The 22,196-nt window shown below is 43.4% G+C and overlaps 1 protein-coding gene and 1 long non-coding RNA gene across 3 annotated transcripts; one reads left to right on the top strand and one right to left on the bottom strand.

The window, feature by feature from the left end:
* Positions 1-4,194: 4,194 nt before the first annotated feature.
* Positions 4,195-14,767, bottom strand: STARD4 (StAR related lipid transfer domain containing 4). Of its 2 annotated transcripts, none has more exons than XM_065045420.1 (6): positions 14,582-14,767; positions 14,246-14,361; positions 12,213-12,262; positions 8,627-8,753; positions 7,381-7,495; positions 4,195-6,888 (listed from the first exon to the last, which is right to left on the bottom strand). In XM_065045420.1, the coding sequence occupies exons 2-6, from the start codon at positions 14,348-14,350 to the stop codon at positions 6,662-6,664; spliced, it is 624 nt and encodes a 207-aa protein (XP_064901492.1). In that variant the 5' UTR covers positions 14,351-14,361; positions 14,582-14,767; the 3' UTR covers positions 4,195-6,661. The 2 variants fall into 2 exon arrangements, with proteins under 2 accessions (XP_064901492.1, XP_064901493.1); XM_065045421.1 differs by having other exon boundaries at positions 8,627-8,772; positions 14,582-14,652.
* Positions 14,768-14,808: 41 nt separating this feature from the next.
* On the top strand, positions 14,809-20,729 carry LOC110361481 (uncharacterized). The gene is made up of 4 exons (XR_010468850.1): positions 14,809-15,208; positions 16,236-16,400; positions 16,540-16,773; positions 19,822-20,729. It is a non-coding gene; the product is annotated as an uncharacterized LOC110361481 (long non-coding RNA).
* The last annotated feature ends 1,467 nt before the right edge of the window (positions 20,730-22,196 follow it).

Below are 22,196 nucleotides of genomic sequence, written 5' to 3'. Positions count from 1 at the left end.
GACATGCCGCCTCACACTGCTCCTGTGGGAGAGGAGGGCGTGAGGAGCAGCCATCAATCAGGGCACAGGGAGACCCCGACGAGTGCACTCCTCTCACCATTATCCCCTCCCAGCTCCCTTCAGGCACCACCTTTGCCCCCCTCATGTCCCCTCTCCTTCCCAGCCCTGCAGCCACTGTGGGCAGACAGAGGGACCCCCACGCCCCACTCAGGACACAGTCCATGTCTCCACATGGTCCTAAGCAACTGGCTCTAGGTGAGCCTGCTTGAGCAGGGGCACGAGATGAGACAACATCATCTCCAGAGGCTGCTTCCAAGCTCAACCAGTCTATGACTCACCTCACACTGGGCCAGCAGACCCTCCAGCTGCTGGAGCTCCTGGCAGTGGTTCCCAAAACACGACCCCACGACAGAGTTCTGTGAAGAGGAGCCACATGGAGTCACTGAGCCCCTGACACAGCCTGAGCCACTACAGCTGGGGAAACATGGGCAGAGGAAGGGACAATGACCCCATTGCTCAGCAGTCCTGTGCTTTCCTTCAGCTCCTCCTGCTTTGCCTGCATGGGGAAAGGAGGGGTCAGGGCCTCAAGTCTCGCAGCCCCAGCCCGCAGGGACAAGAGGACAGCTCCACACCTGCCAGACGCTGCAGCATCCCCCTTTGCCTTTCAGTCTCAGCAGAAAACTGAGACAGGCACTCCTGGAACATGCAGAGGTCTTCCTGCAGCACGTCTGTCTCCATGCCCTCGCTTGTGCATTTGGACACTGCAAGGAGTGAGGGGCACAGCCCTGGACACTGTGGGACACAGACACAGGTGGGGACACTTCCCAAGCGCAGGCACAGCCGTGCTCTCTCACACACAGGACATGCCCATGCATGGGCACAAGATTTTTGTTCTTTAGACTGACGTCTTCAAAATCGTGCATCGAACAACAGTGTGGAAACTCGTGTTACAGCCTAACATTACACTGCCTTTATTGACAGCTTCAGACAAACAAGAAAACAGAACACAAGAAAGATCTGACAAGTCTATAACCTGACAGAACTGCTCAGATGGACTGTCCATAAGTTAGAGTAGCTGGGGAGTTAAAAAAACCATCCTGCCTTATAACTAACAAAAATCTCAATTTTTTTCTGATGGCTGGTGCAATCTGCTTCTTTATAAAGCCCTGGGGTTTTCTAGTTCTGATGTCCTTCTGAGCAGTTAAAATACCTTTTTCCTTGCACATGTTGTGCATGTGCAAGTAATTTTTTGTCTAAAATATCCAAGGATGCAGATGGTTTGCGAAATGATTCAATAGGTTTTGTGCATTGTGAATTCTCTATGCTTTTATTTGATATTAAAAAAAACCAAAAAATGTATGAAAGGCCTCTTCCCTCTCCCTCACGTTTTTTTTTTTTTTCATTCTCCTACTTCCATTTCATCAGGCAAGAGGTGTGTAGCACATAGAATGTGTGGTAGGCATCAGGTTTCCTCATTTCTCTTCCCAAAATGCTCAGTTTCCATGGTAGGGGCTGGGAGGCACACAGGCAGAACAGAAAGATGTTTTGCCCATGGAGACCATATACAAAACTTGATTCTTCATCTTGCTTGCTGTTTTGCACCAGGAAGTGTTGGTTCCTTATGATGCCAGTAATAAGGCAACCAGCTTCTGTAAAGTATCACTTAATGTGCTATTAATTAGAGCTAACATAATAAAGAAAAAGAGTAGTGCAGATAATTTTGCACCTCTTCAAATGTGGGAACCCTGAGCTGTGAGGCATCAAACAGGTCTTGGGCACAGCATGTTATGCAGGTAACACCCACGGAAGGGTTACCCCATTTTTTGTTATTCAAGCTATTACAGGATTTTCTCAAAAAACCAAAAAAACAAAAAAACCCACATAATTCACCAAACTACTTATTTCTGCTGTCAAGCAGGAAGGATGTCCACATGAGAATGTCTTGCTGCTCTGTCAGACAGAGGGAAGGCCAGGCAGGTGGTCTAATGGCTGGTACTACATGGCACCTGCTGGTGGGCTTCTGTGCTGTCATGACCTGGATGAGTTCATCCTGCAGCCAGGGAACACACACAGGGCAGCACAGGCCTGACCCAGATCTGGTTAGCACTGTGTGGATCACTAATTCCTCAACGTACAACAGGTTCCTGGTGAAGATTGCTACACCTGCCGGTCTTGGGAAAACTTTCAGCATCTTACAATCACAGACTGTGTTTCTGTACAGATGTTCATGTTTTAACTGTATCTTTAAATTAGCATGATTGGTTGAGACAAAGAGACCATGAAATTCAGCAGAGATGGCTGTGCACACAGGGGCTCCATGGTTGTATGCATAAGAGATGCTGGTTTGTAGGGACATTACTCATGTTTCAGTGAACAGGCATGCTGCAATTTCTTTCTTCCTTCAAATTGTGAGCAGCTCAAAACCCTGTTAGGTATACAGACAAGGAGGAGCCATGTGGTACCCCAAAAAACAACGTATTCATGTTTGCAACTGCTCAGATGCAGGCGCTTGAGCATTGCTCTGCATCCCCAGTGAGCTTCAGAGCTTGAGTTGGTATGACCAACATGTGGGCCCTAATGCTGTCTAACTGGAACCCCACTTTAAGGCAGCACTCAGACTGACACACTGAGAAAGTCAATAAATCTTACTTGGGATACAAATTTGCTCTCCAGGGTCATGACCTGCCTCAGAGCTGGGTCTGTGCTGGTGGGCAGGTGAGCAGGCCCAGGTACAGGACTCAGAAACGCTCTCTATCAGGGACCACAGGAACAGCCACACCTGAGTGAGGTCAGTTTCTGATTACACTTTGGGCAGTAACTGATCTTCTAATAGCTCCATCTTTGTTGCCTGTATCAAAGAAACCTTTTTGAGGATCATTAGGTAGCCATACTGGCTTGAGTCACTGAAAGAGAAATTTTAAAGAAAATCATAGAAGAGACAGTTCTGGATACGGCATTGCGATTTGGGGCACCTTCACCTAAATATGGCATCTCTTATTGTGTGGGTCAGCTGTGAAACCTGCACAGATATCTCTTGTCATGTGCTGTTATAATCTGTGTCTGTTTTCTCCCTTCTAGCAGCACAATCCTGAGGAAGGTTAACCCAAAAATAACCAGTCCCTTCCTGTACTGTAAACCTGAGTCACCAGCACAGCTCAGTGAGAACTTGAAAAGGAAGAAAGTATTACAAAGTTTAAATTGTGGTTTAGGACTCCAGCGTATATTCTTTCCTAGAGAACACTTAATCTTCTACATAGATTTATTATCTCTCTCATCTTCATATTCTCTTTCACCAGGAAACAGGTTTAAACATCACTATTTTTTTAACAATTCTAATTAATATCCTTAATAACTTTCCAAGGATCCAAAGTGGCCTCTGTGCCTATTCCTACCCCACTTTGCAGAGGGTGACACGATACATGCCCTATAAGAGTGTGCTGTATCTCAGAAGTCACAGTTCTTTCCTCAGGACCAGAAGAGGGCTTCACGTCTTTGCTCAGAACTCAAACACTATAGAACTCTCCTGCCTTTATGAGGACTTAGTAAGAGAAACATTTTCTTCCTTGGTGTCTGTAGGTGCTAATTAAATAATGTCAAAATACATGTTGCAGCATCTGTCATAACCCTAATGTACATCTATATGCCTTCTGTGAGGTGCTACATGTTAATGTGTTTTGGATTAACTTGATGGTTAATAAACCATTTCTTAAACACAGAATCATAGAACAGTTTGGGTTGGAAGGGACCTTTAAAAGTCATCCAGTCCAAGCCCTCTGCAATGAGCAGGGACATCTTCAACTAGATCAGGTTGCTCAGAGCCCTGGCCAGGCTGGTCATGCTAAAAGGTAAGTCATACCAAGACAAAATAATGAAGTTCTTCCACAGCAATAATGGGGTCATTACAAAAAGCTATATATATTTTTTTAGAATTCAAGCTTTGAGAAAATCCTATTTGTACAGTTTTCAAGATATTTTAATTTTGTAGAAATCCATGTTGTACATCTTACTCAGCCTAAGTAATGCTTCTAAGTAAAGGCAAGCTTTTTGGCTTTCAAATTTAAGGAGATGAACTTAGAGAATTACGGATCACCATGCAGCTGAAGACAAACTACATCATCAGACTTAACTCTCCGAAAAGTAAATGAATGCTATATCCACCTTCACAGGTGCGGAAAAAGCTACATCATGAGTCTGTTTGAATAAATGACTTAATTTATTCTGCAAATGCATTTGAAATATAAATACAATCTCTTTACTACTGAACACAGTCAGATAAAACTACAGTTTAGATAGACTGATTTTTATTTTCTGAACATAGGCACTAGTTTCACTAGAATTATATCTGAACATAGAATTCACTAGAATTATGGCTACTTTTACAGCAATGAACCTCTTAGGTTGAACCACCAGCTCACACCATCAAATCAGTTCTTGTTATTTGTAATTACTGAGGAATTATACACTCTTTTAATGTTTTCTAAATTCATCATATTTCATGTTTATAAATTGACCAAATCTGAGATCAGGCCTTGTGCCATTCCAAGAGTATCTATCTTGAAGTACTGGTCCACCTCCCAGCAGGCTGTGGTAGAGTACCCCAAATTGAAGTTAGCCAAATCTCCGTCTTCTCCGTATGTAAAGTAAGTAGCACAACCACAGGCAAGATTTAATGTTGGAGGTTTTAGATGAGGAACAGAAGCCAAACATGAAAATTGTCCTGTCTTTAGCCACCTTTTCCATCCACTCACAGAGCAACTAGTTAAAGTGCCATAGACTGTCACATTGCCTTCATCCCTAAAAAATTTTTTTTAGAAAATACTAGTAATATAAAAATAATTTTGATTTGTCTATATACACCAAAAAAAAAAAGGAAAAAGCATGTCAGCTGACACAAATTCCTTAATGTCCTTGGTGGTGAAAAATCACCTTGTCAAATTCCAGTACAGCGAGAAAAAAAAAGGAAGATAGAAAAGACGGGAAGAGTAACCAAGGAGTTTAAAGGGTACTGCAGAATACACAAAATGTAATAGGAAGTTGACGTTTTGTGCCTATGAGGACACCAAAGGCCGTCTGAAGTCATTGTTTTTAACCATCTCAAACAGTACTACATGCCTTCATACATGAAGCATGCGGGAAGAATCCTCACTATATTTGGTGTCATGTTTTTTCTATTTCTTTGCTTGAGCAATGAGAAATAACAGTCCTCACTGTTCAGAATCCAGCTATAGTGGCCAGTGTCAAAATAAGCCAATATTTCAGGGGAACAATTTTAATTTTAATTTTAATTTTCTTTTTTTCCTGAGATTTCATTACCAGTCCTTGGATTGTATGTATACAACTGGGCCCAAAATATTTAGGGCACCAAGGTACCTCCCCAAACTACTACTCAGCTAAACTTGCCCCTACTAGCACAGGTAAAGAACACAGATAATTACAAGCTCACTTGAGGAAATGACACATACTAGCATCAAAAGCTTAATGTCAGGTTTTAAACAGAACTCAGGTCCCTAGCAGCACACACGGTAATCTTCTGAAAGCAGTTGCCTGCATCACTGGGTGGCTAAATTCCCTTAAAAACCTGACCCTCCATCCTGCAGCAGATCTGACCAATTCTGCATCTTGAGCTTTGGCCTCTTGTGGCTAATATTTTACAATGATAATTTCATTTATTGAAAAGATCAGTCTAGGGATATTACACTCCAGTGTGCTACGCCAGCACACTCGCAGTTATTGTGGCTACACCAGTGCCTACACCTAAAGCAAGTTAGTGGTCCTTTCTGTTGCTTTAGTAATTCCAGGATTTTCAGCTAAGGAAGACAAAAACAAACAAACAAAAGCCACCACACACAATTACGGCAAATTTAAGTAAAAAAATCCTTGTAAGTGCAGAGTATCACAAAAGATCCACTGGAGTTTTGCTATTTTGACAACTGTGTGATGAAAAAAAAGCTCACTAAAAACTATGGAAAGACACTTGATGACTTAAATGAGCTTTGGATCAGCTGTAAGGGCATTTCTTCATCTATGCACTGAGACTGCTATATACAACAGTTAGTTAAGTTACAACACTGAAGAAATGCCAATAATGAATACTTATATTTGCTAACAAGAGCGAATAGCTTTCTTATGAATAGTATCATTTAACAACTTAGCTATGTAATATCCCCAAGACAAATCAAAGCAATTTTTCACAACAAACTACAGATGCACCTGTACAAACTAAATAAATTAAAAAAATATAAAAAGATATATATTACAAAACTACATCTTCAATGAGATGCTGCCTGTATAGTGACCTGCAACAGCAAAATCCTGCTCTTACTACTGCTCATGAGAGCTAAAGTCATGCTGCATTTTTCAAGCCCATACATGCATCTTGTGTTTTCTACCTAGGAAGCCAGGGGTTTAGAGATTCGGACTACTCCTTACACAGCTGCAAAGTGCTGAGCAGGAAATGGAATCCCACGCCGTGAATTAGGAATATATGCTAAGTATCACATCAAAAAGTACTTGGTAAAGTTTTTTGGATCCCTCAACATAAAGGTTCAGGCATCATTCAGGAAAAATGTTACTCACCTCTTAACTCAGCAGCTAACCTATGCTAAGCTAAACAATAGAATTCGATTGCAAGAAATGCATGGGCTTCTACGTCACAGTTAGTTTATGTTTTCAGTGCCTTTTTGAGGTCAGAGTAGAAACTGGTCAGGGTACTAGACATGGCAGTGTCTACTGCAGATTGTGGCAGCATTCCTCGCAGTTCAGTCTGAATGTAGCCTGTCAAAAGACTGTGGCTGGGATAGTCCTTCAGAGGGACGCAGAACCAGCCGCAAGGGTGGTTGAATCCACGGACACAGTTAGGTCTCACCTCTCCATAGTCTAGGCTTATACCTATCAAGGAAAACAAACAACAAAAAAGGGAAATGAATTTGAGAGAGATAAAAATAAAGGTACAGTAATTTTAAAATGTACAAGTTTCTGTCTAGGGAATTTGGTAGAAGTGACAGACACACTTAAAGTTTCTGGGTACTTTCATGCATGGAAGTTGTCCACCTTTCATCCAATCTCCACAACAGACAGAAATTCTGCCATTAAAAAGACTTCCCTCACATTTACTAGTAAGTTCATCAAGTTGTTCCTCCAGCCACTTTGCTGTATGAGCTGAGCCAGAGCACTCGTCACACAGGGATGGCTCATGAGTAAGCCAGTAACTTGTATACTTCTTTAAATGTGTAAAATGTTAAAATACCTTGGAAATACTTGTTGGAGACCATCTCACACTATTTTTGAACACTTACTGCAGAACTAAACTTAATTTGAATCAAAGCATAGCGAGGCAGCTGTTGCAAAATAAGAATTAAGCAGAGATAAGTGGTGCCTTACCGCATGTTAGAAGACCGTCTTCATAGCTTGTAGTGTAAGAGAAATCAACAAACTCCCTTGGTGCTATGATGTTCCAGAGCTGACCAGCAGTGGTGTAGCGCATCACACAGCAGTTCTTGTTGAGTGACAGAATAAGGACGGTAAGAAAACAAAAATATCTTAGTAGGCAGCTAGCCTTTTCCACAAAGGTTGCAGCCTCTGTGAACTACATTGTGCAAACAACTTCAGTGAGGTCTGAATAGCTGTGTCACTTTCAGTTTAAATGCCAGAAGTTTGTAAGTATTTGTGGTCTGCAACTGAGAGCTGCAGGGGCAGAGAATATCTGGCACCTCTAAGCCATACTGACTAAAACTAGAGACCTGCGCCATACCTGGGAACCAAAAGCCATGTGGCTTTTGTGTGACTTAATCACTGCTTAGGAACTCTGAAAGAACCGTGAACAAATTGCAAGAGGCCTCTCCTGGTACTAAGATGCTGCGTCAAGTACTTTTAAGCCACCAAGTGAATGCAAACAATACTTCAAAAAAGGCTTTCCTAGAAGACAACAGAGTTTGAACAAACTTTAGGGAATAACTAATATAAATGCCTTGCCATATAAATCTTCATTAAGGGACAGGAAAAAGACAATCCACGTTAAGGACATATGTCCACTGGGTTTTGAAGTCATAATGAATGTCCCCAGTAACCAAAGGAAGGCTACAAGCTCTTCTGCAATCAACTTCCAATCTACCTTTCTTTAGCAAGTCCTGCCCCTCAGGTATGAATTATTTTGGCTTCCAGCACAAAACTTTGCCACACAGTGAAGTCAGTCCTTCAGGAAGACGGAGAGGTTGTAACTTCTGTATGTGTGGATCATTAATACCCACAATTTTGTTTGTTGTGGAATGGAAGAAAGCAAGTTGCATGAAAAGGCTTTGGCATGCCAAACACCACACTGTAGCTCTATATATGTAAATTTTATTAGAGGCTACCAGAGCTCCTAGGTCTGAGAGAAATGGGACCAACCAAGTTTCACCCCTTTAGTTTTAGCATGGATGGAAAGCTGAACTTCAAGCTTCAGAACAGGATTGTGCATCCAGAAAGCCTCATTTGAAGTCACCCACCACATGTATGGACAATATCCCATGTGCATGCAGAAAACAGGCAGAAAAATGTTAGTATTTGTTGGAACTACTGCTCTGCTGTGCTGTTAAATCAATGTACGTATATATACACATTTCCCTTAAGAATCAAAACAAGTCTTCACCTCTTCAAATGTTTCTATGATGTCCATAGTAGTCATTAAGCTGTCCCAGTCTAGCCTATAAGGTCCAGGGCGAATATGATCCACTATTCTGTTAGTAACGTCTTCCACCACTCCTTGAGCTTTGTAGCTAGAAAAACATATGTTTCCTTTTAAAATTAAAAAAAAAATTTTAAAATATTCCATTAATTTGCAGCAGCACATATACTGTAATACCTTGGTACCTGGAATTATGGTCAGTGGACAATTGTTTCAGAAAAATAGTACAGAAAAAGACTTACGGGTGCACCTGTCCTTCTCTGTAATAGATATTCTGCTGAGAAACTTTGTCCTTACACTACAATCAATATTTAGTAAACAGAAAACTCCTTCCTCAGAAAAAAAATCATAATGTTTATTTCTCTAACAACTGGATATTATGCACTTCTTGCTGAGTGCACAAGGGAGTCCACCACCAACAAGCTATTAATGAAAGCAAAAATAAAAGAAAGCAGCAATACAATCACACAGAATCACAGAATGGCTGGGGTTGGAAGGGACCTCTGGAGATCACCTAGTCCAATCCACCTGCTAAAGCAGGTTCACCCAGAGTAAACTGCACTGGAATGAGTCCAGATATCTTTTGAATGTCTCCAGAGAACTGGAGAACTGACACTCCATAACCTCTCTGGGCAGCCTCTTCCAGTGCTCTGGCACCCTCAAAGTAAAGAAAATTCTCCTCATATTCAGATGGAACCTCCCATGCTTCAGATTGTGCCCACTGCCCCTCATCCTACTGTTGGGCAGCACTGAAAAGAGTCTGGTCCCATCCTCTTGACACCCATCCTTGAGATATTTGTAAGCATTGACCCCTCTCAGCCTTCTTCTTAAGCTATTAATGAAAGCAAAAATAAAGGAAAGCAGCAATACAATCACACAGAATCACAGAATGTCCTGAGTTGGAAGGGACCCACAAGGATCATCAAGTACAATTTCTGTCCCTGCATAGACAACCCCACAGTTCACACCGTGTGTCTGAGGGCATCGTCCAGTTTCTTCTTGAATATTGCCAGGCTTGGAGCCGTGACACCTCCCTAGGGAGTCTGTTCCATGCTCCACCACCCACTGTGTGAAGCACCCTTTCCTAATGTCCAAACTAAACCTCCCCTGGCACATCCTCCTGCCATCAGTTTCTGCCATTGGTTACCAGAGAGAAGAGTTCAATGCCTGCCCCTCCTCTTCCCCTCAAGAGGAAGCTGTGTACCATGATGAGGTCTCCTCTTAGTCTCCTCCAGGCTAAGTAAACCAAGTGACTTCAGCCATTCCTCACACAACTTCCCCTCCAAACTCTTCACCAGCTTTGCAGCCCTCTTCTGGACACTCTCCAGTAGCTTTATATCCTTTTTATCCTGTGTTGCCCAGAACTGCACACAGTGCTCCAGGTGAGGCCGCACCAGTGCAGAGCAGAGCGGGACAATCACCGCCCTCGCCCAGCTGGCAATGCTGTGCTGGATGCACACAGGACATGGGTGGCCCTCTTGGCTGCCAGGACACACTGTTGTCTCATGTTCAATTTGCCGTTGACCAGAATCCCCAGATCCCTCTCTGCAGAGCTGCTCTCCAGCATCTTGTCCCCCAGTCTGTACGTACAGCCAGGGTTGCTGTGTCCCAGGTGCAAAATCTGGCACTGGCCCTTGTTGAACTTCGTGTGGTTGGTAATTGCCCAGTTCTCCAATTTGTCCAGATCCCTTTGTAGGGCCTCTCTGCCTTTGAGAGTGTTAACAGCTCCTCCCAATTTCTGTCATCTGTGAACTTACTAAGCAATCCCTCAAGTCCAAAACATTTATAAAGACATTGAAGAGTGCTGGCCCTAAGCTGGATACCTGTGGAACCCCGCTAGTGACTGATCCCCAGCCTGACATAACCCCATTTACTAGAACCCTATGAGCCTGGCCCTTCAGCCAGTTGCTCACCCACTGCATTGCATGTTTACCCAGCTGTGTGCTGGACATCTTCTCCAGGAGGATACTGTGAGAGACAGTATCAAAGGCTTTACTGAAATCCAAAAATATCAACAGGCTTCCCTTGGCCAACTAGGTAGGTAAACCTTGTGGTAGAAAGAAATTAAGTTTGTTAAACAGAACTTTCCCCTTATGAACCTGTGCTGGCTGTGACCAATGATTACGTTATTCAGATGTTTTTCAATAACTCCCAGAACAATCTTCTCCATGATTTTGCCAGAAACAGAAGCGAGGCAACAGGCCCACCTCTCTCAGTCTCTCCTCGTAAGAAAGATGCTACAGACCCCTAATCATCCTTGTAGCCATCCACTGGACTCCCTCCAGTAATTTCTTGTTCTTCTTAAACTGGAGAGCCCAGAACTGGACACGTATTGGGAAAAACATTTTTCATAGAGTAGAAGTAACAGTAGTAGAACCAAGCTAATGAGAAACTATATTAGGTTGTGGTGGCATATAACAGTACCAACTAAAATAACATGGTATAAGACATTACAGGACATTCATTATGAGAAATTTTTAGTAGACACCAGAGACCTTGTTTACCTCAGTTACTGGGCATCTGGATCCTGAAGGGGAGTAATCCATCAGGACCACTATTTTCAAAATACTTCTTATTCATCAAGCTGTTCTTAATAGTAAGTAACTAGTCAAGGAACAGATTGATCTATTCACTTGTGCAGTTCACCCATATTCATTCATAATTACCTAGTTAGAGCCAATCACAACTCTATACTTGGAACTGGGACCATGTGAACATGCCAGTGGCTTCTCAGTGGGTGTCTGGAAAGTTCTTCAATACATCCTTTATTCCACCAGGTGTATACACAATCCTGGAGTCTTCATCTGCACGAAGAAGCCACCGCCCTCTTGGCAGTGGTTCGAGTTACACAACCTGTTGATGCCAGCATGCCAATGGTCCTGCAGAGTCAGCAGACTCTTGGTGTCTGCAGCCATCAGCTATTGCAGATTTAACAGGACTTAAATTCCAGAGAGCACACCAGTCCTTAAGTTACTTTCAAACACTGCCTTTTCACACAACATTTTGTTTCTTCAGTTCTGTCTTCTAGTGCTGTGTTCTAGTAACTATTTTTCTACCTAAATCTACAAATACCAACAGAACCCAGATAGAGAAACTCACAAAGGAAGGGCCTTTATGTCACACATCTTTCCCACAACTACACACTTGACATTTTACTCTATTGCAGTTGTATAGTCACTGTAACAGTCCACACACTGGCTGGGCTGTCACCCAATAACACTTTGGACCTACTGAACCTGGACTCGATAATCTTGTTTGCAGACCATCTTTCTAAAAGGTGTGGATACATGTTGTTGTCCACTTCAGCCAATGGGAGTTTTGTAGTATGTTACACAGTTTTCATTGTTTGTTGCTCTAGACACCATGCAATGCTAAAACATCAAAGTGTAACACTAAAAAGAAATGGTACTGGCACATTAGACAATCCACTTAGCTTCCCCTCTTGAAAATTTGTGTAGCTGAGGGCTGTAGAATCCACAGCCTTCATTTCTAAATTCTACAAAACATCTGTGGAACCTTAAAATCATACACACTCTCCAGGCAAACTTACAGGTATCCACTGAATTCCTCTGATGGTTTACGCCACACAGTTGCATCTTTCTGAAAGAAAATGGAAGATACAATGTTCATTATCACTTAAATACAATTGCAAGATGTCCAGAAAATGCTTCAGTTTTTCTGAAGAAAAGCAAATTACTTTATCTTTAAATATGGTTCACCTCAAAGTGCTCACTAACCTGGGCACTTTTGTACATTTTTTTAAAAACAGAAGCAGACCTTTCAGACATCTTTTACTTTTAATTGCCTGTTCTTTAAAAATACAAATCAGTCAGTTGCCCTTCTCAGCGTCAAACAATAGAAGTCTATGCAGACCTAGTGCTTGACAGGCCAAGACAGTTTACTCTGAAAACATACAATAATGGAACCACATTACTAGGTAAAGCCTTTCAATTAAAAGGCCACTGGAAAGCCATTATCTGGACACTATTCAGACAGGAAGACCACACAACTTCTGCTTGCACTCCTGTAACACAGGACCAAGCAGATGTGTGAAGGAGGTGATGACAGTGGCAGACACGAAAGCTGAAGTTACCCTTCTCTCCTAGATGCCTGACTAGGAGTGTCTTGCAAGCAGTAGTCTATTCATTTTAAAGTTAGCTAGAGGAAATAAAGAAATATTATCTTCTGATTTTTATATAACTACAAAATGGAACCTCTGTGCATAATCTCTGAATTTCGGTGTTAAAGAGGGTACTATATAGCACCTTTTTATTTGCAATCATGATTACAAAAGCACAAAGAACCAAATGTCCTAAAGAGCAGTGGTATAAGTATTACATCCAGAAATGTTTAAGACATATAGGGGCAAAAAACATCTTCCCAGCAGGTAGCTAAAGCTCTGAATTTCTTTTACGTGTCACAGTACCAAAACGGATGGATGGACAGATGGACAGAGGGAGGGAAGGAAGGAACGAAGGAAAGAAGGATGGAAAGAAGGAAGGAAGGAAGGAAGGAAGACTGGAAAAGAACAGGGGTAAAATCTGGGGGGTTAACGTGATCTGAAACAGTGAGACTCAGGTAACTTCCTAAAGGAAAACAATCTTATAGGTATAAGACTTAGCATTTAGCAGAGCGGAAGTGGTGCAGGTGTTTTGCAACAGTGAAAACCTTTGATACTCTGTTTCACCTTTCCTAGACAATGAATTTGTTAATTTTGCAAATAATCAAGGTACATTTGGAACACCTGACCCTCTCTTACCAATGTCTGGTCATGAAGGAAAAAAATATAATAAAAAAAAATACAAGACCCACCCAAACTATTGTAACAAAAGTGGAAAGCCAGAAATTTATCACACTAGTCCTAACATGTTGCATTACTGAGATACCAAAATACATTTCCACCTCCAGCGCAGGACAGGACTAAAAAGTATTCACCCAGCCTACAGCTGATGCACCAGCAAAGTCTATTTAGGTTGATGACGCAGGACTCAGAAAAGCCAAGCAGCTCAAAACAAGGGTATGGCAAACTGCTTGGAGAAAGGAGGAAGTGCATTCCCGTTCACAGAAGGGAACTCAAAATAATGTGGGGGCTCTGAAGCAAAGGAAACACGAAGCAATGTAAGAGAAAGAATTGAGAATTATCTCAGTTTCTAAGAGGAAGTCATTTGGAACCTGAAGCATAACAAGTTCAAGCTTTATAGGCAAAAGAGATTTCAGGGGCCAGCAGAGCCTACTAGCTGGTTTGTTGAAAGTACAAGCATCTTGTAATACTGCTAGTGCTAACAGTATTTCACATTTTGTTTTAAGAAAAGCCTATAGTCCTGCACAGCCAGGATTCTACTGTGAGGTACCTCCCTGAAAAAGGGTATCAGGGATGACAAAGTATACCTGCAAACAGGAAAATCACACTCTGTCATGTAAAGATATACCATCCTAGAAGGCTGGCTTCACAGGGCATCTCATATGAAAGCCCTGCAATAATTTGCCAAATGTTTGACACCCGTGTTGAACAGCAGAAGCAGCTCTTTTCCCCCCTGAGAGAACAAATTGGGTTGCAGGCACGAAGCCACCCAGACCACTCACAGTTTTCTTCACAACCCGCCACTCATTGTCTCCGATGCTGTGGTACTGAATCAGAGTGTTCCGCAGTTTCGTAGCCAGCGGTGCTGAATTTGGCAGGAGATCCATTTGCTTTCCGCCTGCGTTAAGGTTACACAGACACAGGCATCAGAAGCAGACACACCATGAGGGACGTCAGCGACAGCGCGACGCAAATCCACGCGCTGGGAACACAGGAGAAACTGCCCCCATCCCCCAGCCCCTCCCTGTACACACACACATTCCCCGGCTCGGTCCAGGTGACAGCGGGCGGCTGTCGGGACCCCGGCTCCGGCTCCGGCCCCAGCTCCCCGTGCTCACCTGCGGCCGCCACCTTACGCCACCTCCGGCTCTCCCGCAGGCGACAGTGCCGGCAGCGCTGCGCAACACCCGACGCCGGCAGCCAATGAGAGCGCTGCCGGCTTCCCGGCACAGCCAATGGCGGCGCGATCCGCCGAGGATGGTGGAGGTGGCTCGTCGCCTGCTCCTACCACGCGACCTCTCGACATGTCACCGGCGCGTCGTCAGCACCCGGAGGAACGACGGCGCGCGGCGCTCTGATTGGGTGGAGGGAGTGGCGTGATGGGAGGGGGCGGGGATAAGCGCCACGGGCGGCCTCCGAGCGCTCACCGGCAGCGGGAGGCGGGCGCGACGGGGCGCCGCGTCCGCTGAGCCGCCTCAGCTGCCTCTGTCGCTTCGCCGCGGCGGAGCGTGGCCGTGCGGCTGGGGCAGCGCGGCGGACCTCGGGGGTCCCTTCTGCTGTGCTGGTAGCGCCGGGCCGGGCCCGGTCGTCTGGGGTGACAGCATCACTGTGCTTGGGAGCAGGCTGAGCCTCAGTCCCCGGGCTGGGTCGCTCGTGTTCTCATGTGTGGCCGGTTACTGTCTCTTTGTACAGGCTTTCTTACCACGGCTGTATGAAGGTTTACACGGGGTTGCAGCTTCACGGTTGTAAGTGCCCTGTAGTTTTGGTGTTGAGCTGAGGCCTGTCCTGCAAGTGCTGATGGGGCCAGGCGCGGTGAAGAGCTGCCCTGGGTTGGTGTTCCCGGGGTGCTTTTAACTATCGCTTGCCACAGTGTCTGAAACTGAAAAAATAAATGTTTGCCCCGCCATGAAGGGCTTAAGATGGTGCAGCTCATAGGCAAGGGACACACTGTGGTGAGAAAGGCTGAGATACTCCTGCTTTCAGTCAGCAGTGCTTGCAATGTGATGGATCAGGCTCCTGAGGAAGTGCTGGGGTGTTGCTTTGCTCTGTAAAGCAGCAAGCAGACCAGATTCTTCTTAGGAATAAGGCAGCACCTGTGGTCAGCCCACAGCTGAAGCCAGCCTCTAAATATGTTTAACTGCTTGTTTCTGCAGAACTGCACTGTTTACTGGACTTCACCCAATTCAGTGCAACAGAATCACTTGGGGCCAACATCCACGCAAAAAAAGTAAACTCTTGGAAGCACAAAAAAAGATGGGGCAGGAAGCAGGCGGTTAGAAAGAGTGGGGAAGACAACAGATCTTTCTGTGGTAGAATGTTGTTCATTTGGGGCAGTGCTGGCTCCCAAAAATGAATGCTTTGAACGTGGTTGCGTTCTCAATACATGTCTTTACACCAAGCTTTTTGAACTACCCCTAGCTCCCCTTGCAGTTTACAGCTATTGGCCATTCTTCCTTAAATAAAAATGGGTCTCTAAACAAAGACCGTGCTTTTAAGGGGAGACTAAACAAACAAACAAAATCCTTGAAATTTTACAATACAGAATCAACAGAGGAGTTTTGAGCCAAAAGCATAGGAACATATTTCACCGGTCTTCCTTTAGACGGCTGTCATCTTCCTGTGAGTGAAAAAGTCTAGCTGCTTTCTTCATCCTTCCCTGCTCTGTTGCATTTCTTGAAGTCTAGTGTTTCCTTGCCCTTGAGTATAACGTTCTTTTTCTCCATGGGCCATCACCTAGTTTAAACCACTGATGTAAGTTGTTCATTTTTTTAGAGAGAAACTTCTTTGTCTTGAAGTGGGGAATGACAAGCTTTTATTGGAAGATGATGATTTTTGAATAAGACCTTGTCTGCAGAAAAGTGTCGTTTTTCCGTGGGCTAGATGTGTTTTAATGGAAGGCTGCCTGGTCTCTTGAAAGCTGCTCTGGCAGCTCAAACAGTAAGTTTCTCAAGCACAGGAGCTCTGTGCATCTTCTGTAACACCCCTGGATACTCAATATTCCAATATTCAATACCTCTAACATACTTGCAAGATGTTAGGATTAGATGTATACAGTTCCTTTTTTTTTTTTTTTCAGATTAGTCACGTCTGTATGATGTTGAAGAGTGCTATGAATGATTGATTGATAATTGATCTCTTCCGAGACCAGTGCTTAATTTGGTCATGAATATTGTGTTTTCCATCACTTTCTTCTGACTGATCAATTTTCCTGAGTTGGTTATTGTCTTCAGCGTTACCAGGACACTGGACATGAACTTACTTGAGCCTGCCCACTGGTGCAAGACATCGCATTAATTTCAAGCAGAGGAAGGTACGTAAAACAGCAAACACAGTTCAAAATGTTGTGGGTTTTTTTGTTTGTTTTTTTTCTTTCAGATATGCTGCTTTTAACTGTGCAACTTAGAGAACACTCCACATATGCCAGGTTTGCATGTTTGGTGCCTTGGCACAGGATCCAAGGTCCATGTTAAGATTCAGATGTTCTAGTGCCAGGCCTCCTGTGTTGCACAAAACACAGGGGATTTATAGCCCTCTAAAACTGTTCTTTTCTGCACAGTCACAGAATCACAGAATGACTGAATGTTTGAGGTTGGTAGGGACCTCTGGAGGTCAGCTGCTCAAATCCCTTGCTCAAGGAGGACCACCTAGAGCCGGGTACTCAGAACCATTCCCAAACAGCTTTTGCGTATCTTCGAGGATGGAGGCTCCATCACCTCCCTGGGCAACCTGTGCCAGTGTTTAGTCACCCTCACAGTGAAAAATTGTTTCCTGATGTTCAGAGAGAACATTGTGTGTTTCAGTGTGTGCCCATTGCCTCTGGTCCCCTCACTGGGCACTACTTGAAAAAGCCTGGCTCTGGCCTCTTTGCACCTTCCCTTCAGGGGAGCCTTCTCTTCTCCAGGCTGAACAGTCCCGGCTCTCTCAGCCTTTCCTCCTAGGAGAGATGCTCCAGTCCCTTCATCATCTTCTTGGCCCTTTGCTGGACTTCCTCTAGTATGTTCATGTCTGTCTTGTACTGAGGAGCCCAGCACTGGACATGGCACTCCAAGTGTGGCTTCACCAGTGCTGAGTAGAGGTGATATTGGTGGCTGACATTCAATTTGGTGTCCAGCAGGATGCCCAGGTCTATTTCTGCCAAACTGCTTTCCATTTGGCAGTCCCCAGTATCTCCTGGTGCCTGAGATTTTTTCCCCACAGTTGCAGGACTTTACACTTCCTGTTGTTGAACTGCATGAGGTTCCTGTTGGCCCATTTCTCCAGCCTGTCCAGGTCCCTCTGGGTGACCACACGGCCCTCTGGCATATCAGCCCCTCATCCCAGTTTGGTGTCATCAATAAACCTGCTGCAGGTACACTCTGCCCCATCATCCAACTCAGTAATGAAGATGTTGAACAGGATTTGATCCAGTATTGACCCTTGGGGGATGCTGCTCCAACCAGGCTTTCTGCCATTGACCATCTCCCTCTGGGCCAGGCTGTTCAACCATTTTCTCAATCCACCTCACTGTCTGCTCATCCAGCTGGTATTTAACAGCCTCTCTGTGAGGATCCTGTGAGAAATCTTACAGTTACTTTTCACCAGCAGTTGACTCCTAAGATTTTTTTTAATCTCTCTAACCACTCAATTCATGTTCTCTGTCAGAGAAATAAAAGACGAGTATCCAGGTTTGTAATTCAGTTGTAAGTAGAACAGTTGAAGGTTGAACTTCCATAAGAAGCTTGTTTGGAAAACCACAGTCTTGAAATGTCCTGAACAGAGCATTCTGCAAGTTGCACAGCAGGCCTGTTATTTAACTAAAACCATTTTTCTTGAAACTTTCTTCTGAGTCATCCAAAATTATGTGGCCCAGAAATTTTCTCCCTAGGTAGTAGACCACTAGAAGTGTTTTGCCTTTAATCACTCCTGGTATTTCCAGTCAGACTAGCATAGGATTTCAACTGACAGGAAAACTGCTAGAGAAGTCTGACTCTCTTGGAACATCAGCCAGTGAAATCTTGACTCTTTAAGTGTTTTTTTCTAGCTAAAAACATGCACAAATATTATTCACTCACTGTCACATGAGCCACTAAATCCAAGTGACCATACATCTGTGGTAGGAGACTCTTTCTAATTCAGCATGGCAAAATATTTTTTTCATAGAAATATATCACAGATATTAAGAAAACAAATGACTTTGTTTTGCTATTAGGTAGTTCAGTCAGTGGAGCTGTTCTAGATAGTCAGCTAGCTGTGATTCTTGCAATTTTATTAAAAAATAAGCCACAACAACAGCAATGAAGTATAAACCCTCTAATATTCCTGATGTCTGATCTTCAACTCGTTATTTAACTTGTTCGGCTGGATTTAGGTAAGTGTACAATGTGCTGCTTTTCTATCAGAGGGTGATGGAAAGCCAGTCTTTCTTTATTTTTTTGCTGATTGGCCCACATAAAAGTGTGGAAATGGCATTAGTAGTTCATGTTTGTTTGCCTAATATGAGCTGTATTAAATCAGCTGTATTAATTTGGCAGCCTGGACCATGCCCTGTAAATGCAAAATAAATCTAAAAGGCTACGACTGGATTCTTAGCATTCATACATATTCCCAAATGCGGCTTTCCAGATGATGAGAAGCATAGCTAAAAATCTTGCGTGTTTCACTGGTATAGGACTGGCAGCATTTGTCTCTGCTGATGCGTGAGGCAGACTGGAATTCAGCTCACTTCTCACACAATCACTTTCGAACTAGTCTATTTAAATAAGAAATGTGAATGCAGTAAGACAGTCACTGCCTTAGGCAGACCTTGGTCAAGGGAACAGCCTCTGGAAGACAGAATGACCCATTGCCTCCGCGGTGAGATCTGGACTGGTCAACACAATTTCTTTCTGTTGTTAGAGAAACTCGTTGGACTGAAGATCCATGCTATTGCAAGCTGTGGTGCTGTTTACGTAGGAGGGGTGGTCGTCTGGAGCACAGCTTTGGCCAAATAGTGTTTAAAAAGTATTTTTCACAAACCAGCAATGGTACTGCTTTTTTTTTTAAAAAAAAAAAAAAAAAGTGCATTTTGCAGTTAAGCCATGTCCTGGTTTTGTTAAAAAACAAGTTTTTCTTTTAGTGAATTTTGCCTGTCAGCTGAAGCTTTCATATTAGCTGCATTTTCCTGGAGAACCAGACACATGTTTTGGTAAACCTAGCAATGGAATGCAAACTTATTGATAAGCGCAGATGGACATCTCGCGAGAGGGGGCGACGAGGAACAAGTGACCAAGAAACTGACCAACTGTGTATAACATTCCATTCACGTGAATACTTCATGTAAAAGTGGGAGATCACGAGGATCTCCTTCCTTCTTCTTTTCCTTTTGCTTATGGCAAATTAGGAGAGGACCTTGCGAGCTGTCCCTGCGAACTGAGGCCTAGTGAGAGACTGAATCCAGCTCCGATTGGCTGCAGAATGCAATCCAGGACCTTGGTTGCTGGCTCTGCAGTTGCTGAGACTTTCAAGATTGGTTTTGTATATTTTGTATTATTTTCTCTCTTCTTATTAGTAGCATTAGTAAAACATTTTTAATTTTTCCAACTCTCCTCTCTCTGTCCTTCTTTCCCTCCCGATCACCTGTCCTTAGTTGGAAGGGGGGAGAGGGAGGGGCAAAAGGGGGAAGTGGTGGGAGAGGAGGTTAACAATACATCTGCCAGGGTTTTATTGTCACCCCACAATCTAAACCCTCGACAAGCCACAAGATGGCAGGAAAGCAAAATAAATATTTTTTGCTGGAGCAGCTGCACTTGAAAGTGCCGTCTAAAACCAAATACGGCAGAGAATGGGGCTAATTTTCCTTATTAAAGTATTGCTAAAGCCTTATGAAGTTTTGAAAACTGTTAGATATTCCTTTAAGTAATGTGTTTTGTTACTTGTGCTACACCATATTACTGTATTTTTCTCTTATGTGCTGTTTGTCGGTCAGGACAAATACTGACTATTCTTTTGCTATAGGCAGAAAGTAGAAAAGCTAGCCCAAATGGTTTCCTTTTTGGATACCATTGGAATATGGTGTGTATGAAAATGAAATGCAGAATGAAGTCTCCGCATCTGGAAGAAAAACCATGATTTTCCTGAATTATTTTTATTCTGTGGTTTATATATTTTATGGTATTCCCCCTAACTCTTGCCTTGCAAAAAATCTACCTTCACATTATTCTCAAAGCTGACTGCAAAACCAGTTAGGAGATTCAAGTGCTGACTTCATTCTTCTTGATTTGAAGAATAAAAGATAGAGGTGTCTTCAAATCACCTTTGTGCTTTATTCGCTTGTGCCTTTTGATATTAAGAAACTACTATCATATTTTCTATGAGAAGATTTCAAATTAACGAATTCTGTTCCTCTTCTGATTAGTCCCTTCAGTGTAATCTCAGTGGACTGCTTTTTAAAAAATATCTCATTGTCACGTAGGTGCACCAAACTGTTTTGCAACAAAGCCAAAACCAAACAACAGAAGTTGATGAGCAATGGGAAGTAATCCAAAAGGTAATCCAAAAGCAACCAGCATTCCAATAATATTTAACCCACCACAAGTCCAGAGTACTCGCGAGGCTATAATTACTGCAATTTGACACACAAGAATGATAATCCAAAGCATGCACACACTCACAAAAGGGGAAGCTCTCTTAAGGTACCCAGAAGAAATAATTGCTCTCCCAGGTGAGGATCAAGGGCTCTGTCAAGGACATAACCAGAAGAAATAATCACCAAGAGGGAGGTGAGGGGACTCAGCCCCAGGAAGTCTCCTTAGACGGTATCCCAGTCTAAGGAGAGAGGTTCCGATCACAGACCTGCTGCTTCGAGAAGACCAACTCAATGCTACTGGTAGGATTTAAGGGAATGTCAGTTTCAGGAGTAGGGTTTAAAGGGTTATACTCCATGGTGGACATGGGTTTCTTTATGGTGCTCTTAATGCAGGTTATAATAATACAAATTACAACAAATACAACTGTTATCGAAGATCGTAGAAGGCTAGTCAGCCATATGAACAAGGAAAACCCAAATGTGTTAAAAACCTTCCCCAACCAGTTAATCCCTAGTGCAGCAGCACTCTTGTGTCTTTGGCCATCTTCCCCATCAGTGGCACTGAAACATTTGGGATGTCGATGCAACAAATGCCTGACAATAGGTTCAGCTGTCCACATATACCTCCCTCCTTCAACAGCATCAAGTTGGGTTTGAATGGTTGTCTTATTGTTTTCCTGTAGCTAGTGGTCCAGAAAACCTATGCTGTCATGCGTAAAGTTCATTAGCACTTCTGGCTGCCAGCTTATCTTTTGGCTAGCTTGGCAGTTTTGTATCATTGTGATTCCCATCCCAAAGATTGGCTCCAGCTGTCACCCAGTCCTAGTTAAGGCCTTTTTCCACCCCATCCGTACATCCCTTGGCATGCTATCCCACCACTGCTGTGGCATGGCCCTTCCTGATATGTAGAGCAAACAGTACACACAGCCAATGTGCAGGCTGGTTTGGGGATGGCCAGTTACAATCATGAAAACAGGTGACCACTGGAGCATGCCTACACTAAATTAGTTGGTGCTGTGACACAGGTTGTTTGGCACAAGCCTGGAATGGTGGTGAGAGGGCAACAATAGCATCTCTTGTTACAATTTAGGATGGAAGGTCAAAAATATATTACTGCATAGGCAGCCTTTTATCAAGGCTATCTGGGTAAGTGGGTATTGCCACAACAGTGTTGTTTTGTCTATTTCCTT

This window comes from Columba livia, chromosome Z (assembly GCF_036013475.1).
Source record: "Columba livia isolate bColLiv1 breed racing homer chromosome Z, bColLiv1.pat.W.v2, whole genome shotgun sequence".
NCBI lineage: Eukaryota > Metazoa > Chordata > Aves > Columbiformes > Columbidae > Columba > Columba livia.
Note: the sequence above shows the minus strand (reverse complement) of the source record. Positions and strands in the feature narration are given on the sequence as shown.